This window comes from Erithacus rubecula (genome assembly GCF_903797595.1).
Source record: "Erithacus rubecula genome assembly, chromosome: 22".
Taxonomy (NCBI): Eukaryota; Metazoa; Chordata; class Aves; order Passeriformes; family Muscicapidae; genus Erithacus; species Erithacus rubecula.
The window spans coordinates 4081418-4098297 of record NC_136674.1 but is presented as its reverse complement, the minus strand read 5'-3'; the positions used below and the strand labels follow the sequence as shown (position 1 = coordinate 4098297).

At 59.1% G+C, this 16880-nt stretch overlaps 2 protein-coding genes across 14 annotated transcripts in view; one reads left to right on the top strand and one right to left on the bottom strand.

Annotated features, from left to right (window-relative positions):
- Positions 1-1443: 1443 nt before the first annotated feature.
- Positions 1444-4552, top strand: PIPOX (pipecolic acid and sarcosine oxidase). The gene is made up of 8 exons (XM_079325146.1): positions 1444-1595; positions 2252-2400; positions 2806-3007; positions 3124-3306; positions 3369-3521; positions 3589-3747; positions 3856-3931; positions 4027-4552. The coding sequence occupies exons 1-8, from the start codon at positions 1470-1472 to the stop codon at positions 4155-4157; spliced, it is 1179 nt and encodes a 392-aa protein (XP_079181272.1). The 5' UTR covers positions 1444-1469; the 3' UTR covers positions 4158-4552.
- A 555-nt stretch (positions 4553-5107) lies between these two features.
- Positions 5108-16880, bottom strand: part of MYO18A (myosin XVIIIA) — a 36813-nt gene continuing 25040 nt past the window's right edge. For 8 of the 13 annotated variants that reach the window (XM_079325145.1, XM_079325134.1, XM_079325142.1 and 5 more), the window contains 18 exons: positions 16725-16836; positions 16495-16622; positions 16236-16390; positions 15067-15190; positions 14790-14990; positions 14384-14494; positions 13961-14065; positions 13703-13849; positions 13499-13612; positions 13242-13358; positions 13056-13139; positions 12700-12837; positions 11828-12013; positions 11613-11752; positions 10497-10541; positions 8901-9023; positions 6823-8001; positions 5619-5756 (listed from right to left, as the gene is read on the bottom strand). In XM_079325145.1, the coding sequence (XP_079181271.1) occupies positions 6831-8001; positions 8901-9023; positions 10497-10541; positions 11613-11752; positions 11828-12013; positions 12700-12837; positions 13056-13139; positions 13242-13358; positions 13499-13612; positions 13703-13849; positions 13961-14065; positions 14384-14494; positions 14790-14990; positions 15067-15190; positions 16236-16390; positions 16495-16622; positions 16725-16836 (3201 nt within the window). In that variant the 3' untranslated portion in view covers positions 5619-5756; positions 6823-6830. Of the gene's footprint in view, positions 5757-6822; positions 8002-8900; positions 9024-10496; positions 10542-11612; positions 11753-11827; positions 12014-12699; positions 12838-13055; positions 13140-13241; positions 13359-13498; positions 13613-13702; positions 13850-13960; positions 14066-14383; positions 14495-14789; positions 14991-15066; positions 15191-16235; positions 16391-16494; positions 16623-16724; positions 16837-16880 lie in introns of all 13 variants that reach the window. The other 5 variants (XM_079325137.1, XM_079325135.1, XM_079325140.1 and 2 more) reach the window with 2 other exon arrangements.

Here is a 16880-nt window from a genome sequence, read left to right as displayed (position 1 = left end):
AGGGATGATGGAGACCTTGGCACAGGGCTGGGGGGACGTCCCCAGAAATTCACCCTAAGGAAAGCTGATGTCCTGCAGTTGCTTTTTGGGCTTTGGGGGTGCAAACCTCCCTGATGCCTGGGTTCAGCCCTGACTGGGGTCACCTGCAGAACAAAAGCAATGGCTTGAGGGGTCCCACAGAGCCCTGGGGATGGTGATTTACATCCCCCAAAGGTCTCACCACCTCTGTAACCTCACAAGCAAGGCTTTTCCATCCATTCTATTACACGCTGCTAACGGGAGAGGAGTTCATTTTTACCATTTAACGTTTCACGGATAATTAATTATTCTTCATCTTTCCAGCAAAAAAGGAAGAGCAAGTAGAGGGGCTATTCAAAGCAAAAAAAAAGTCAGCTGAAACCCAGGGAAATTGCTGAATTATTTGCAACATCAAAGGCGAGTGAGGATGTGCTGATTTAACGGGGCCCTGTGCGATGCAGAGCCCTGGGCATCGTGGTGATGCTGAGACTGGGATCCACTCATTGCAGCAGTGGCCATGGGCAGAGGGGTGGTGAGGGGTCTGGGGGGCACCCCAGCCTCTGCCCACGCTGCCCATCCTCCTCCTCTCACCCCCACAGCACTGTGAGCAGCCACTTCTGCCTTTGCACCATGCTGGGGTGTCCCTGTGACCTGTGGGGAGCATCCAGTGCTCCATAATGCTTCATTTATCACTAGAGGCAAGTGGCAAAATAAATAACGATATTTAACATTTTGTAATAAGGACAATTAACCGGTAAATAATGCCTTTTACACCGCAGAAGCCAGAGTAAATTAATTCCCCTAATTAGCTGTCAGGCAGAACAGGGCAGTGGCGGCAGTGGGCAAAACTGGCAGCCCCTGCCTGTGTTATCCTCCACTCCAAGGCATTGTCCCCAAACCCCAGTCACACTCCAAAATTTTATAGATTTGCAAAATCTACCATGCTGCATCCTGGCAGCTCTGGTGAGCCCTAAATCACCCCTATCTCCTGTTAAAAAAAGACAACAAAAGATGGCAACAAAATGGTTTATGGCTGTAATAAATTGTGCTGGAGGGAAAAAAAAGCCCTGTTTTCCTGGAAGCAAGGGAGGGTTTCCCATTGGTACATGAATGGAAGCCCTGGTTCCACCACAGCTGGAACTAGGACCAGTAGAAAGGGAGATTTACTGAAAATTGTTTTTCTTCACATGTATACCATCTATTCACTCTGACCATCTGAGCCACCTACCCTGGTGGTACCAGGTGTTGGTGTTGGTGGGGGAAATGAGAATGTTCCTGCATGGCCAGCCCCAAGGGGTAGGAAGAATGTGGCCCCCGTGTGCCCCTGTGTCCCACAGAGCTGGAAGGTGGCCAAGGCTCCACCACCCGCTCGGCTTGGCTGAACTCTGCCCGTTCCTCCCCTTGGCTCACCTCCCAGCAGCCACAGAGACAGGAGGAGGGACAGGACGGATATGGCTGCCCCAAGCCAGACCCAGAAGTCCACCTACGATGTCATTGTCATTGGGGCTGGCATCCAGGGGTCTTTCACTGCCTACCACCTGGCCCAGCGCCACAAGGACACTCTGCTGCTGGAGCAGGTATGGTGACCCCATTCTGCCATGCTCCCCTTCCCGACAGGCTGGAGCAGGTTCCTGCAGACCTGGCTGCCTTCCACTGTGGCACAGAGCAGAGCCACTGCTGGTACTGCAGTCCCCAGTGCCAGGATCTCATGTCCCTAGTGCCAGGACTTTCCTGTCCCCAGCGCCAGGACCCTTGTGCCCCCAGTGCCAGGACCCTCCTCTCCCCAGCGCCAGGACCTTCATGTCCCCACTGTCAGGACTTTCATGTCCTCAGTGCCAGGACCCTCATGTCCCCAGCGTCAGGACCTTCATGTTCTCAGTGCCAGGACCCTCCTGTCCCCAGTGCCAGGACCCTCATGTCCCCAGTGCCAGGACCCTCCTCTCCCCAGCGCCAGGACCTTCATGTCCCCACTGTCAGGACTTTCATGTCCTCAGTGCCAGGACCCTCATGTCCCCAGCGTCAGGACCTTCATGTTCTCAGTGCCAGGACCCTCCTGTCCCCAGCCTCAGGACCTTTATGTCCCCAGTGCCAGGACCTTAATTTCCTGCTGTTTCCCAGTGCCGTGGTTGACAGGACAGGCTGTGTACTTTGCCCTCTGCCCCACGGAGCTGGTGCACATGGGGTTGAGGGTGGCAGTGTCCGTGGTCACCCCCATGTCCTCTCTGCCCCACAGTTCCTCCTGCCCCACTCCCGGGGCAGCTCGCACGGGCAGAGCCGCATCATCCGCAGTGCCTATCCCCAGGAGTACTATTCCCGCATGATGCCTGAGAGCTTCCGCCTCTGGCAGCAGCTGGAGGCTGAGACTGGAACCACTCTGTACAGGTGATGGGGACAGGGACACAGCCACCACTGGGCACTGGGGGCAGTGACCTTTGTGCAGCTTCCTTGGCAGGCAGCTGCCAGTTCCTGGTAATTTATGGGGCTCCACAAAGGAAATGTCATTAAGGAAGTGAGCATCTAAGTGATCCTCGGGTGCTGGGGTCAGGGCTGATGGCGCTTGCTGTGTTTAGGGGGCAGAGTGTGATGTCTTTGTCCAGACCCTCCTCATGCATCTCACTCTGCCCTTGTCACCCCCATCCCACTGTGCGGTGCCCCAGCACCAGGGTGTAGCACAACCCAATTATCACTGGTGTCACCATGCCTCAGTTTCCCCCAGGGGCAAAGCAGGCGGGGGGCTCCATGCAGTGAAGGGGAGCAGGGTGAGCTGAAGTGACTGGTGGGATGCAGGCAGACGGGACTGGTGCTGCTGGGGCCGCCAGGAGAGCCGGAGCTGGAGGCCTGCAGGAGGAGCCTGGGTGTTGATGAGATCCTCGACGCCGCGGCGCTGGCCCAGCGCTTCCCTGGGTTCCGGCTGCAAGCTGGCCAGGTGGCCGTGCTGGACAGCACTGCCGGGGTGCTCTTCGCTGACCGGGCACTGCGAGCAGCGCAGGTAGGTGCTACTGGGGTGATGGAATGATTTGGGATGACATGGGATGGTTTGGGATGGGATGTGGGGGTCCCCTGGCTCAGTCCTCGCAGCCGCCTCCCGTCACCCTCCCCACCCAGGAGGTTTTTCGCCGACATGGGGGCACCCTGCGGGACGGGGAGAAGGTGCTGCGCATCGAACCTGGGCCCACGGTCACTGTCACCACCACTGCTGGGGTGTACAGAGCCCCCCGGCTCATCATCACGGCCGGAGCCTGGACTGGTGCCTTTGTGGAGCAGCTGGGTCTCCGCCTGCCGCTGCAGGTAAGGGTTGGTGGCACAGGGGGGTGGCACAATCTCAGCCGGAGCTAATGCAGTGATTCCAGCCCCTGCGCATCGATGTCTGCTACTGGAGGGAGAAGCAACCCGGGAGTGCTGGTTTGGGCAGTGTCAGTCCCTGCTTCCTGACCCTGGGGCTGAGCCAAGCCCCCCATGGCATTTACGGGCTGCCCTCCATCGAGTACCCAGGTCTGATGAAGGTGAGCAGGGTACAGGTGAAGGTTGGGGGATTCCCTAACCAGCCCAGCCTGACCAGTTTTCCTCCAGGTGTGCCACCACAATGGCAGCCCTACTGACCCAGAGAAGCGGGATCAGGTCTCCTCGAGTACCCCCCGCCCTGACATTGCCACCCTGAGCAGTTTCATCAGCAGCTATCTGCCCGGGCTGGAGACCCAGCCAGCAGTGATGGAGACCTGCCTCTACACGGTGAGACCCTCCCCAGGGCACAGATTCAGGCATCTGGGATCCTGAGCCTTCCCCCACCCCAAGGTGGACTCCACCCTGTCTCCTCACCTTCACACCCTGTCTCCCCAGAATACTCCAGATGAAGATTTCATCCTGGACCGGCATCCCAAGTTCAGCAACATTGTCATTGGTGCCGGCTTCTCAGGTAGGCAAGGGCAGCCATCCCCCAAACCCAGCACCCCAGAGCTGCCCAGGGTCACAGGGATGGTTGTGTCCCCACCTTCCTTCTCATTCCCACAGGCCATGGGTTCAAGCTGGCACCAGTTGTGGGGAAGTTGCTGTGTGAACTCAGCCTGGGTGAGGAGCCATCCTACAACATGACCCACTTCGCCATCACCCGTTTCCCTGGAGTGCTTGGGGCTGCACTGTAGGTGTGGGGCTCCAGATGTGTCTCCGTGGCATTGCACTGGCCTGCAGCTGTGTCCCTGCATCCCAGTGTCCTCACACCCACTACACCTCCATCCCCATGTATCTCCATCTCCCTGCACCCTGGGGACTCCCAACATGCTGCACTCCTGCAACCCCACACCCCTGGATATCCTGCATCCCCATGTCCCCATATTCCACCATCCCAGCACCTCTGCATCCTTGCATCCTGGTACCCTGCCTCCCTACATCCCAGCATCCCCCGTGCCAAGCCACCTCTACCAAGAACCCACTCCTGGGGAACAAATTAAGAAGCTTTGTCAGCCTCATGAAGATGGAGCTGGAGCAGTGTGGAGAGACACACTCGCTTAGGAGTCAAGTTAAATGTTTTAATGTTAAATGTGCCATTTTATTATCATTAGATCGCTCCCACTTAATGAAAGCGCATTAGCGCAGCGTGGCTTTATGGCAGCGAGCACCGAGCTTGGCCTGTGTGCTTCCAGGAGATGGTGGGGAAAGGGAAACAGCCTGCCAAGGAGTGAGGGGGGTCCCCAAGGTGCAGGGTGTCCCTGGGGCCAGGTGCAGGGCACAGCATGTGGCACACGGCCAGGGCTGAGGCTGAGCCGTGCAGGCAGCCAGCAATGCACATCATCATCTCCTCCACGTTAATTATTTAACGCCAGCAGGCAGAGGCTCTGTCCCGCTGCTCATCTGCATATTTATGAAGATTGATAAATGATTCAGCACTGGCACCCACAAGGGCTTTCCCCCCCCCACTCCCCTCCCCAGCACCCATGGGTGCAGCAGGCTCAGGGAAAAGGCCAGATTTGGCCTTTCCATGAAGCCCTGCATCCTTGCTGGGCCTGGATGCATTCCATCAAACCCTTCCACCATGCAAATACCCCCTCTAAAATGGGGTGACCCCCCAGAAACATGGAGCAGGCAGCAGCCAGCATCACCAGCCAGAAATGACGTTTATTTTCATACTGAAAGTAAAGGGGGTGGGGGAAGATGCACAGCTGGGCTAGTGCAAAACAGCCAGGCAGAGGTGGGGAGCTGGGGAAGGGGGTCACAAAAAACCAGGTGGGCACGTGGGACCCTCTCCCCATGTCCCCCTTCCCGGCTGCTGGGCGGCTGCTCCCCAGGGCCCGGCCAGCGAGAGACGTCTTTGGCTCAACTAAAAGGGGTGTAAGAGGACGGCAGGGTGCCGAAGGAGGGAGTTTAAGTTATAAAACAAGGAGCCAGCAGGCACTGAGGAATAAATCCCGGGTGCCAGAGCAGCCGACTCTGCCGCCAAGGACAGACAGGGGGTGGGAGGGTGGGGGTGCAGCCAGCGAGCCGGCCGGGCTGCTCCTCCCATGGCTGGAGCCGGGGGGGGGGGCGGCTGCTTGTGTCCCCCCCGCCCCCGTGCACAAGAAATACCGGAGCTGAGTGTTCCCGGGGCGGTGGGAGGTGCTGCTGGGGGCTAGGCGGGGGTCTCGGCAGCCCGGCACTCCGCCTCGCTGGCGCTGGGGGAGCTGCGGGAGGAGCGGCGTGTGCTGTCCCCGGCGTCCTGCTCATCGTCCCATCTGTCGTAGGTGAAGGTGTGCCGGGAGCTGGTGGGGCTGCGGGAGAGAGAGAGAGGTTAGGGGGAGTGACAAAGCGCTCCATGCCCCAGCATGGCTTGGCTGCTGAGCACAAGTCCCCTCCGGCTGCAGAGAGAGCTGCGGTGAGCCAGCACGCTGGCAGCCAGCTGGATGGAGCCTTGATTGCCTCCTTTTTTATGCTTTCCGAGATATTTGGGACATGCCTCACTGCAAACAACTCCTTGCTGCGTTAAGCTTGAGCCCCTGCTCTGCAGTGGGGCCGAGTTGAGCCTGCCCAGGGAAAGGCTCCTGGATGCCAACACCAGTGCTCACAGACACTCTGGATGAGGGTCCCAGTTGTACCCAAGCCCAGGGCTGGGTGCTGGGGGTGTTGCTCCCCAGTACCCCATGATGCCTTCCCTTCCCCTGGGACAGACAGCCCAAGGCGACCACATTTCCAAAAGGCATTTTTCCCTTCCTCCAGCCATTCTCCTGTTCAAGCCCTCAGAAAAGATGAAGTCTGCTCTGAAATCACTGCCACGGAGCCCAAACACACTCTCTCTGTATCAAACAGTGTGCAGAGTTTCAGAGTCCTGCAGCTTGATGCCATTCACACCCCGGATTCCCATCACAGGGCAACTCCAAGCTCCAGCAGCCCACCTGGTTCCCCCCTCCATGGGTGCTGCCTCCCCCCCGTGCTCACACACTGCAGTGGGTGCGTGTTAGTACCCATCCCACTCCCCTCTGCGCCTGGGGGCTGTGCTGCCCATCAAACCCTTAAAAATTTCCTGGAGGTATAAATCCAGATGCGTCCTGGCCGACGGCTGGGGAGCCAGGAAGGGATTAGCGCTTCCTGGTGTCCCGCAGCTGCTAATCCTGAACACGCTGCGTCCTGGCAGCACGGGCAGCTGCCGGTCCCGCTGCAGCCGTGCCGGGATCTCCTCAAGGATGGAGATGTGCTGGGGACGCCCCAAAACAGAGCTGCTGCAGGCACAGAGCGCTGCCCCGTGCCGGCGGAGGAGAACTCCGGAGTCGGGAGAGGGTTAGGGCGAGCGGTTAGTGGCACACGGGGAGGTTCATGCTGCACGGCACACACCGCTCCCACCTCCTGCCTCAGTCGCTCTCGGGACGGTACAGGTACTTCATCATCAGGTTGTCCACCTGCTTCTTCCGCTGCTTCTCCTCCTTCTTGCCCCGGGCAGGACGTGTGGGCTCCTCGCTCCCCGCCCCCCGAGGGCCCTTCTTGACACTGGAGGTGCTGCGGTAGGAGCTGGTGGAGCCGGAGGAGGACTCAGAGGAGGAACTGGACTCGGATGATGACTGCTGCTTCTTCTTCTTCTTCTTGGATTTCTTCTTGCTTTTCTTGGAACGCTTCTTGGAGCTTTTCTTCTTCTGCTCCTCCTCTTCCTCGGAGGAGCCCGAGCTGCTGCGGCAGCGGCAGATGTGCCGGGAGAAGTCGAGGGCGGACGCGGAGCGGCGCAGGCTGCCGGAGGGGCGGTCAGCGGCGCCCAGGGGGGCCGCACTCCGGACACTACGAACACTCCGGACACTCCGGCCGTCATCCCCCGAGTCGGCGTCGGGGCTGGAGTAGCCCCTGGCCCGCAGCGGGCGGTAGCTCAGCACCTCTTGGATGGCAGCTTCCAGGTCGGGGTCGAGGTAGGAGCGGTGCCGCCCGGGACGAGCATCTCCAGTACCCTCCTCCTCCTCGGAGGCTGCGCTGCGGGGCCGTGGGGGCACAGAGAAGCTGCGCCCCAAAAGCGGCTGCCCGCGGGACCCCTCGTCCGCCTCATCCAGGCGGCTGCGGGCCAGCGAGAGCCGCGACTCCGGCCGGCCCTCGGGGCCCCCGCGCCGGCTCCGCAGGCTGCCGGGGCTGGAGAGGGCGAAGCTCAGCACCGAGCACCCCTCGTCCCCATCGTCGCCGTCCTCCAGCCCGCGCCAGGAGGCGGAGGAGACGCGGCTCACTGGGGCGGAGGCGACAGAAGCTTTCTCTACGTCGGTGGCCGAGAGTGACCACCGCTTGTCCAGCCCTTGGCGAGCCCGGCCGCTGGCGTCGGCGAAGGCGCGGGCGATGACCGCAGCCCGGTCCTGGGGCTCGCCGCCGCGGGCCGCCCGGCGCGGAGGGCGCTCGGGGGAAGGCGGCCGCTCGCCCAGGGCGCTGAACAGCGTCTGCTCATCCCCGCGGCCGCCTATGGAATCCTTGAGGCCCGGCCGCTTCCTGTAGCTGAGGGAGCTCAACACCGACACCGGGCGCTCGTCGGGCTCGGGGCCGTCCGGCGGCGCTGACCTGAGCCGCGGCACCGCGGCCCCGCACGCACCGGGGAGACAAGAGAGACACCGAGATGAGCGGGCGGAGGGGGGGCCGGAGAGGCGGCCCCGGCAATTTGCGTCAGCGGGAAATAGCATGGTGGAAAAATGTCATGTAAATGTGGGAATTGTTCTAGCCCAGTACTTTGATTCCCCTTTAAAGTGTTGCCTTCAATTTATTTCATTGTCGGCTACCTGGAGCCGCTGCGTTTGATTCCCGACTTCAGAAAAGGTGGAATTATCTCCAATAACAAAATGTTTTACATCTGCACCGCTGAATAAATTAAACCAATTAACAGAAACCAGCTCAGATCTTTCCCCCCTGCTCGGCAGAGGGAGGGAGTCCCCTGGGACTCCTGGAACCCTGCTAGGAAATTGGGTTTGGATAAAAGCAATCTGCGCTCAGCAGGCAAGCGTTTTTCAAGAGAAAAGGGAGTGGGGCTGGGGCACACATGCCGTGGGTGCACCTGGGCATGTCCCCCACCTCTGCCAGCATTTTCTGAGAGGTCTGGGGAGGAGCTGCAGAGGAGGGAAGGATAGAGCAGGGAATCAATCCTGCAGTGATGGAATGCTGCACAGAGCTAAAGCCCAGCACCGCAAGCCCTGGGGAGGCAGATGGAGTGAGGGCAGTGGATGCTCCATATGTCTTCAGGGTGGGATGAAGGAAAGGGGACAAAGGAGCTCCCCTGAGTAAGGGGACATGTGTTCCCAATGAAGACTGAGCCACTCACCAGCATTAACCCTTCCCTGGCCATCCACTCAGGCACCAGGTGAGCACCAAATTCCATATCTCATGGGCACCCACCCAGCCCTGTCCATGTCCCAGCACAGCTCAGCCTGTCCTCTGCCCGCCAGCCCCATGCCCAGCCCTGCACCCACCTGCTGCCCTTCAGGCTGCCATCATCCGAGAGTGCTTTGGAGGAGCCCTTGTTCTTGGAGAGCCAAGACTTCACCCCATCCACACGCTCCTCCAGCTCTGAGTCCACATCTGAGTCACCGTCACTGCCAGAGGAGCAGGTCAGGGTGCAAGAAAGCAAGAGGTCAGCAAGGGGAAGTGAGTTTTGGGGTGCTGGAGAGATGGAAGTGCACTGGAATGCACTGAACCCCTCCAGTACCCACTGCCTGTGTAGCCTGGCATGGGTGAAACTCCATCTGATGGTTCTGCTCCATCAGTGGCTCCCCGAAGCTCTGCCAAACCACCCCTGTGGCTGCCCAAGGGGCTCCTGCACCCTCTGCCCAACATCTCCCTGTCACTGCATGGCTCCACAGCTGGATACAGCAAGGGGCAGCAGGCAGAGCACAGCCCCAGAAACACAGGAGATTTCCAGCTCCAGGACTGGGAAAAGAAATAAGTGGGTTCATTTTATAGGCTGCCGTCGAGTGCAGAATTACAGCGAGGAAGAGCAATGCTGATGGCCCCGGGTAAACAGGAGTTTAGCAGGCGGAACAGAAACGACTCTGGCACGGCGGGCGCGGGAGCACAGCGGGCAGATTTACAGCCCTGCCGTGCCCGAGAGCCCCTGATTTACGTCCTGGTGTAAAAAAAGTCCTATCTGGCTTAAACCATCTAATTTATAACGGCCGTTCGTAACCATATTGATTGCCTTTAGAAAGAAGGTGCTGTCTGCATTGCAAAATCCATTCCTCCACGTTAAAAGCATCCCTGAATAAATCTCTCTTAATACCTCAGCGCTTACTGCTTTCATTAGGGCTATGGCAGCACCGTCGGGATCTATACGGAAATTGAAGCAGTGTGGTCCCCTCTCACCACCCTCCTCCCACCAGGCCACTCCAAGGAAGGGATGGGATGTATCATAGGATCTTAAATGGCCTTTTATCCGCCTGGTTTTGGGCTTATTCCCTGTCTGGAAATGAAGGCAAACAGCACAAGGGACAGGCTGGGATAGACCCTGTATATGAATCCTTCTCTTTTTAAATTCAGAGCAACGAGTCTCTCTCCATCCTGCGCTTCTCCCTCCCCTGCAATACATCCAGGCAACGCTGAGCTTGGGGAAAAAATAAAACAAAAAACACCAACCAAAAAAAAAAACCACAGAATGACACCAAAAAAAAAACCCCCAACAAGCCCCAAAAACAAGCTCTGGGGGCAGCTCAGGTTTTCTGACCAATGGAATTAAGCTCCACATCAAACACAGTTTATGTCCAGGCAAACGTGCCGTTAGTTAAGCAGGACCCAAGGTCGTGGGAGCGACCCTGGATGGGGGTATTAATTAGGGGCAGCAGGGCTCCATTGCTGCCTCATGCTGACACATTTGTCATCAGCCATGGCACAGCATCACCCCCCACCCCATCCCAGGGCTCATCCTGTCCCCATGCCAGGATGTGGTTATGTGCTGTGCCGTGCCACAGGTGCTGTTAGGGCATGCAGAGTTGGGCCAGTGGCATGCAGGACCCCGGCCCCTGGGGGTGAGGTGGGGGTTAGGGGAGGGGGGGAAGGAAAGAGATGCTCCTCACATTTTACTCTTTCTTTTCTGATACTTTGCCACCATGTCCTGCAAACTGGGAGGGGTTGGAAGGGGGCAGGGTTGGAGGGGGGGGAGAAACACAACAGAAAAGAAATCAAATGAAAGGAAAATTTAAAAAAAAATTAAAAATAAGGCCAAGTGGGTGGGAAACAAATGTGGGCAAATTAAATTATGGGGAAGGGTGAGGGGAGGGAGATGAGGCTGCCCTGTGCCCCTGGAGTGGGGTTGCACCCAGCTGGATTCCAGCATCCCAGGTTGGGTGCTGGAGCATATCCAATAAAAGGCAACAGAGCTGGGGAATGGTCTGGAGCACAAATCTGATGAGAAGCAACTGAGGGAACTGGGGGGACTCAGCCTGGAGAAAAGGAGGACTGGGGGGGACTTTTTCACACTCTGCAACTTCCTGAAAGGAGGCTGCTGCCAGATGGAGGTTTGCTCCCAAGGAACAAGCAGTAAGGCAAGAGGACATTGCCTCAAGTTGTGCCATGGGAGGTTTAGATTGGATATTAGGGAAAATTTCTCCACCAAAAGGGTGGTCAGGCATTTTAACAGGCTGTGCAGGGAAGTGGTAGAGTCGTTCCCTGGAAACATTAAAAAAATGTGTGTATGTGGCACTTGGGGACATGATTTAGTGCTAATATGGCAGTGCTGAGTTAATGGCTGGAGTCGATTATCTCAGAGGTCTTTCCCAACCTAAACAATTGTTTGATTCTATAATTCTATCCTGGGCTGGGCTGGATCCCAGCATCCCAAACCTCCTGCCAGCTTGTGCTGCCCTGGCTCCTGGGGCTCCCTGGGCTGTTTCCAGCCAGCTGGCAGGATCCTGGATGCATTTCAGGCACCTCCACAAGTGGTTGAAGCTCACGGGGGCTGCGGGTGGACGGAGGGACGGATGCACAGATGCAGAGACTGATGCCTGTGTGCACGGGTGCCCGAGGCACGGATGGACAGACACGTGTGCATGGACAGATGCACGTGTGCACCATGCACAGACAGCATCCTGCCAGGCCAGGCAGAGCCAAGGGGTCCCCGTGGCATTTCTGAAGTGGCGAGGGGAAGCGGTGACCCCCAGGGATGCGTGGGAGCAGGGCCCAGGTGCTCTCACCTGTTGATGAGGTCCTCATTGCTGTCACTCTCCATCTCATCCTCGATGGCCGCCTGCAGGTCCCCGATGCGCTTGAAGGCCAGCTTCAGGTCTGACTGCAGGCTCTGGTTGGCGGCTTCCAGGCTCTCCAGGTCCATCTCCTGCGGGGAGGGAGTGGCATGAGCTCAGGGAACACCCCTCTTGTCCCCTGCCTGGCCCTATCACGGGTGCCTCACCAGCTCGTGCTTCTTTCGGCTGGCTTCTGCCTCCTTCTTGGCCAGCTCGCCCATCTCCTCCTTGACGTCGCGGAGCTGCCGCTGCAGCCGCTTGTTCTGCTCCTTCTCCCGGTTCTCGGCGGCTGCGCGCTGATCCCGCTCCTCCGTCAGCTTCTCCATGTTCTCCTTCAGCCGCGTGGCCAGGCTCTGCCGAGCAGCAGGGTCACCCCAAAACCTCCCCAAACCCCACCGTGGACATCCCACTCTGCAGGTCCACCCTCACCCCAACATCCACCCGGGGATGATGCTGGCATGGATCCCACTCCCATCAATTTACACAAGGAGATGGAGGAGAAACCACCCCCTCCCAGGGCCAGGGAAAGGGCAGAACAACAGCAAGGGCTTTGTTGAATTGGAAAAATAGATTTAACTGTGTGTGAAGTAATTAAAACATGTAACGTAGGGGAAAAAATAGCTCCCGCTCTCCCCCAGCCACTGAGCCAGCCGCTGCATATTTATGGCCCCGGCAGAGAGAGTGGGGAAGGAAATAATAGCTTGGAAAATATGAAGAGGAGAGCTAAGCTGCCGCGCTCCCCGGCAGAGCTGCGGAGGCAGAATATAAAACAGGCTGCGTTCGCGGGACTGGGGAGTCTATAATTTCCCTAAGTCGATGCAGGGAAAGAGCAGCACTTTGCCGGGCTGGGCGGTGGATTACTGTTATCAGTGCTTGCAGGGAGCCTTTCCTGCCGAGACAGCGATGGGCTGCCAGGAAGGGAGGGCTGCAGTGTGGGGGGTCGTGGGGAGGGGAGCACTTGGAAAACCCTCAGGCAGCTTTGTTACGGTCCTGCTGCACCCCTGTCCCAGCAGGAGCAGAGGGAGAACCCTGTGACTACCTCCAGGCGCTTGACTTGCGTCCTCTCGAACTCCAGCCTGGTCTCCAGCTCACGGATCTTGGCCTCCTGCCGGCTCACCAGAGACTTGTCCACCATGGATTGCTCCAGGAACTCCAGCTGGCTCTGCAGACCTTGCAGCTGCGGGAGAGGGCACAGCCTCAGCCTCGACCACAATCACCCTGCCCCCACTGCCACGCTGTCCTGGAGGAGAGCTGCTGGCCGTGCTGCTCCCATCCTGATGGAGAGCTTCCCACCAGACTGCTCTGCACCCCTGTGGAATAGGGGTCCTGCACGGTGTGGGCAGCGCCTCTCTGGGTGCCTCCCATTGCCCTACCTCACTCAGGGTGCATCCTCACCTTCTCCTGCAGCTCCTGCTTCTCCTTGTTGACCTCCTCCAGCTGTGCCTGGAGGTCATTCATCTGTGCCATGTCTCGGGATGCCTGCAGGACACACCAGGGTCATCGGTGGGGATCCCACCATGCTGGCTTCAACAGGGACATTTTGAGGGGTGGGGTGGGTGCAGCTGCTGCTGCCTACTTCACCTGGGCCACAGCTGCCTTGTGCTTTTTCATCAGCTCATTCAAATCCTCCTGGTCCTCCTCCAGCCGGCTCTGCACCTCATTCTTTTCCCGCTGCAGACGGCTCAGCTGCTCCTCCAGCTGCAGAGAGCCACGTGTCTCCCACTGCATCCCAAGAATGGGGCACTCACCCCCCAAACCCACTCCAACCATGTGGGGCCACCCTGGGTGCAAATGGGGCATGGCCCCACCATGGTTCATGACCACTCAAACCCACTCACCGCTGCCTTGGCCTTAGCAAGGTCATCAATCTGCAGGTGGAGGTCCTCGATCTCCACCTCCATGGATTTTCGGGCCTTGACAGCAGCTGCACAGGTGAACTCTGACTCTTCCAGCTGCAGGGATATAGCTCAGTGCCTGGCCAGGGAACAGGGACACCCTGTGTCCCTCAAAGCCTGCAGTATGAGGAGTGTCGGGATGCACACCTGATTCTTGAGCTGGGTGATCTCCCTCTTGCTGGGTGCATTGTTTTTCAGGTGGTCCAGCATGATCTGAGCATCAGCCAGCAGTGCCTTCGTTCTCTTCAGGTCCCGGCGCAGGCGCTTTTCCGTCTCAAAGTCCCGCTGGTTGGCCTGTGGCAGAGGAAACTTTGCCATGATTCCACACCAGAGGGGTGTCCACCCCACCATGGCCACCTCAAGGTCCCCAAAACAAGGCAGGTGCCAAGCTGCCCTTCACCCCACCTGCTCGCTGACAGCGGATAACTTGCTCTCCAGCTCCCGCTTCTCTCTCAGCACCTTCTGCTTGTCCTCATACTCCTCCTCCAGCTGCATCTCCATCTGCTTCAGCTGGGGGACAGCCAGGGGGCAGCCAGTCAGGGCGGAGGGGTCATGACCCCTTCCTCACGTGTCCCCACACCCCGGGGACACTGGTGACCCCAGCAGCTGGGTGTTTGCACAATCAGAGGCACAAAGCCCGGCGTGTGCTGGCCCGGGCAGCAGCAGGACTGGTTGGACCCGCCGGGCCGGTGGAGCCGGGCTGTGGTCGGCTGAGTGGGAGCCGGGTGCTGCATGACGGTGCCCGGCTGGCAGCTCCCAGTACCCAGCCAGGGCATGGGGATGCATCCCAGGCCTTCCTGGGTAGAGGGGGCCACAGCAGAGCCCTACCTTCTTCTGGCACGACTGCCGGATCTCCTCCACCTCCTCGTCGCGGCTCTCCACCTCCTTGGCGTGGGTCTGCCGCAGCCGCTCCATCTCCATCTCCAGCCGCAGCTTCGCCTGCAAATGGTGGGGATGTGGTGAGAGTGAAGGGGATGTGGGGACCCCTCCATGCCACTCTCCAGTCACCACTCACCCTGAAAACCCCCCGGTCTGAGGCCAGCTGGGCTGCCCGCCCCATGGTGACCTGCCGGGCCATGGCACGGAGGGCCGGGAGCCGTGTCGGCCGCGGCGATGCCTGGCCTGACGCCGGGCTTGGGGCGCCCGCCTCCTCTTCCCAGGCAAGCCCGGCCCAGGTAATAACAGCTCTGCATGAAACCACCCCACCCAGAAACCTCGCCCCTCCCCGCCGTACCTGCTCCAGCATCTGGATGGTCCCAGCCTGCTCATCCAGTTCCTCCTCCTGGTCTTTGACCTTCGCCTCCAGGTCTCTCAGCTGTTTCTTCACCTTGGCCAGGGAGGCTTCGTCCTTTGACTCCTGGGAGGAGATGTCCTGCAGCTCTGCCTCCAGCGCCTCCGCCTTCTGTGTCAGCCCTGCGATGTCTGAGTCCTTGTCCTGCAAGAGACAGGGTCACCGTCATCCCGGGGCACACAGTGATTGGGAGGCTGGGGAGGGTCTGGGAGCCACTCACCTCCAGCAGCTGCTTGAGGCCAAAGACCTCAGCCACCAGCACATCCTTCTCTCGGCTCAGCTTCTCCCGCTGCAGCCGTTCCCGCTGCGCCTCCTCGTGCGCTTGCGAGAGCTCGCTGTCAAACCTGCACGGGAAGAGTGGAGTGAGCACTCAGCACCCCAGGGACACTGCACTGAGTATCTCCTTCCCTCAGCAGCAAGCACTGGAAAGGGTGGTGGTGTGCTGCTAAGTGCTTGTGTGAGACACACTGCTGATGAGTCTTTAACTGCCAGCATGGTGACACCAAGTCACTGAGACACTCCTCCCGATGCCTTCACCCTGTGCTAATGGGGAGTGCAGCACCTGCAGCACTGACCCCAGCAGCACCTCAGCTGTTCTCCAGGGCCAGCATATGTCCTGCGGCTGCCAATGGCAGGGGCTTGGCTACTCCAGGGGGATGCCAAACCCACCAAGCAGGACATGGAGGGGTCTATAGGAGAGATGGGCTCCCACAGCTGCACTGGGATTCTACATGACATGGCACCAGTCCCATCCCCAAAGGGGACACAAGCCCCTGTTGAAGGAGTGCTCAGCACAGCCTGCAGCCAAGCAGCACTGTGGAAGTCTCTCCCAGTGCCCCTGGGATGGGATCAGCCGGGTTTGCTCTGAAATCACTGCCTTTGGGGCTTGGAAAACAACCCCGCGCTCGAGTTTGTGACCTGCGTTAAACACCTCGGCAGCTAATCCCCATTTTTCCTTGCGCTGGGTAATAAACAGCTGCATTAGCACAGACTCCAATCCGCGGAAATTGAAATTAATTAGATTGGATTCTCTCGCTGTATTTGTGTGTGCGATCATTACCATAATGAGATGAAAGCGTCCCTGCTGCTTAATAACGTTAGCAAACTTTGGGGCTGGGAGAGGGGACGGGATAGCAGCGCGTACTGAGCAGAGATGCAGGGCACTAGAAGCATGGCCCCACATGGGATCACTCAGCTCTGAGCCCCCCAAAAGGGCATGAGAATCCCCCCACACAACAACACATCCAACTCAGGCAGCCCCGTCCTGGCTGGAGACACCTCAGCCAAGTAGGAGCTGGTGAGGTGCCCAAATCCCTGCTAAAATGGTAATGCCACTTCGCCAGAGGCGTGTCCCCTATGTCCCCCCCGCCGCCAGCGCACGGTCCCCACCTCCGCTGCTTCTTTTCCAGGTCATGGTTGCGTCCCTGCTGTCCCTCCAGGTGCAGCTTGGTGTCCTGCAGCTCAGCAGCCAGGCGCTGGCATTTCTTCTTCAGCTGCTGCAGCGCCCGCTGGCTCTCCTCGCTGTCCGCCTGCAGGTCTGCCAGCTGCAGGCAGAGGTGGGCAGGCAGTGAGGGCTCTGGGATGCCCTCCTGCTGTCCTAGCCATGCTCAGGGGACCAGGGAGTCCCCAGAGCTGAGCCCTCACTCACCTTGCGCTCCAGCTGCCTCTTGCCCTGCTGCTCCACCTCCAGCTTGTCCTCCAGCTCCTGCTGCAGCCGCTTCTTGGTGAAGTCAATCTCCCGCACTGCCCGCTCGTATTTCATCCGCCATTCACCACCTGTGCAGGGAAACACGGTCACCAAGGGGCTGTGGGGCTGGCACAGGGAGAGGGGGATGCTGCAGGGTGTGCCAGCAGCCAGTACTGGAGGTAGGACAGTACCTGAATCATCATCGTCGAGCTCCCCGTTGAGCTCGGCCGCCCGGATGAGCCGAGCCTCCATCACCTCCATCTCCATCGACTCCATCTGCTTCTTCAGGGCATCGTACTTGGCCTGGGAGGGGACGTGGCCATGGTGAGCACTTGAGGGGGACAGGA

What these genes read in the sequence shown, in the direction of transcription:
- PIPOX (XM_079325146.1), top strand. Translation starts at nt 1,470, where the DNA reads ATGGCTGCCCCAAGCCAGACCCAGAAGTCCACCTACGATGTCATTGTC. An exon ending in ACACTCTGCTGCTGGAGCAG is followed by an intron (nt 1,596 to 2,251) that starts GTATGGTGACCC and finishes TCTGCCCCACAG; the next exon opens with TTCCTCCTGCCCCACTCCCG. An exon ending in GGGCACTGCGAGCAGCGCAG is followed by an intron (nt 3,008 to 3,123) that starts GTAGGTGCTACT and finishes CTCCCCACCCAG; the next exon opens with GAGGTTTTTCGCCGACATGG.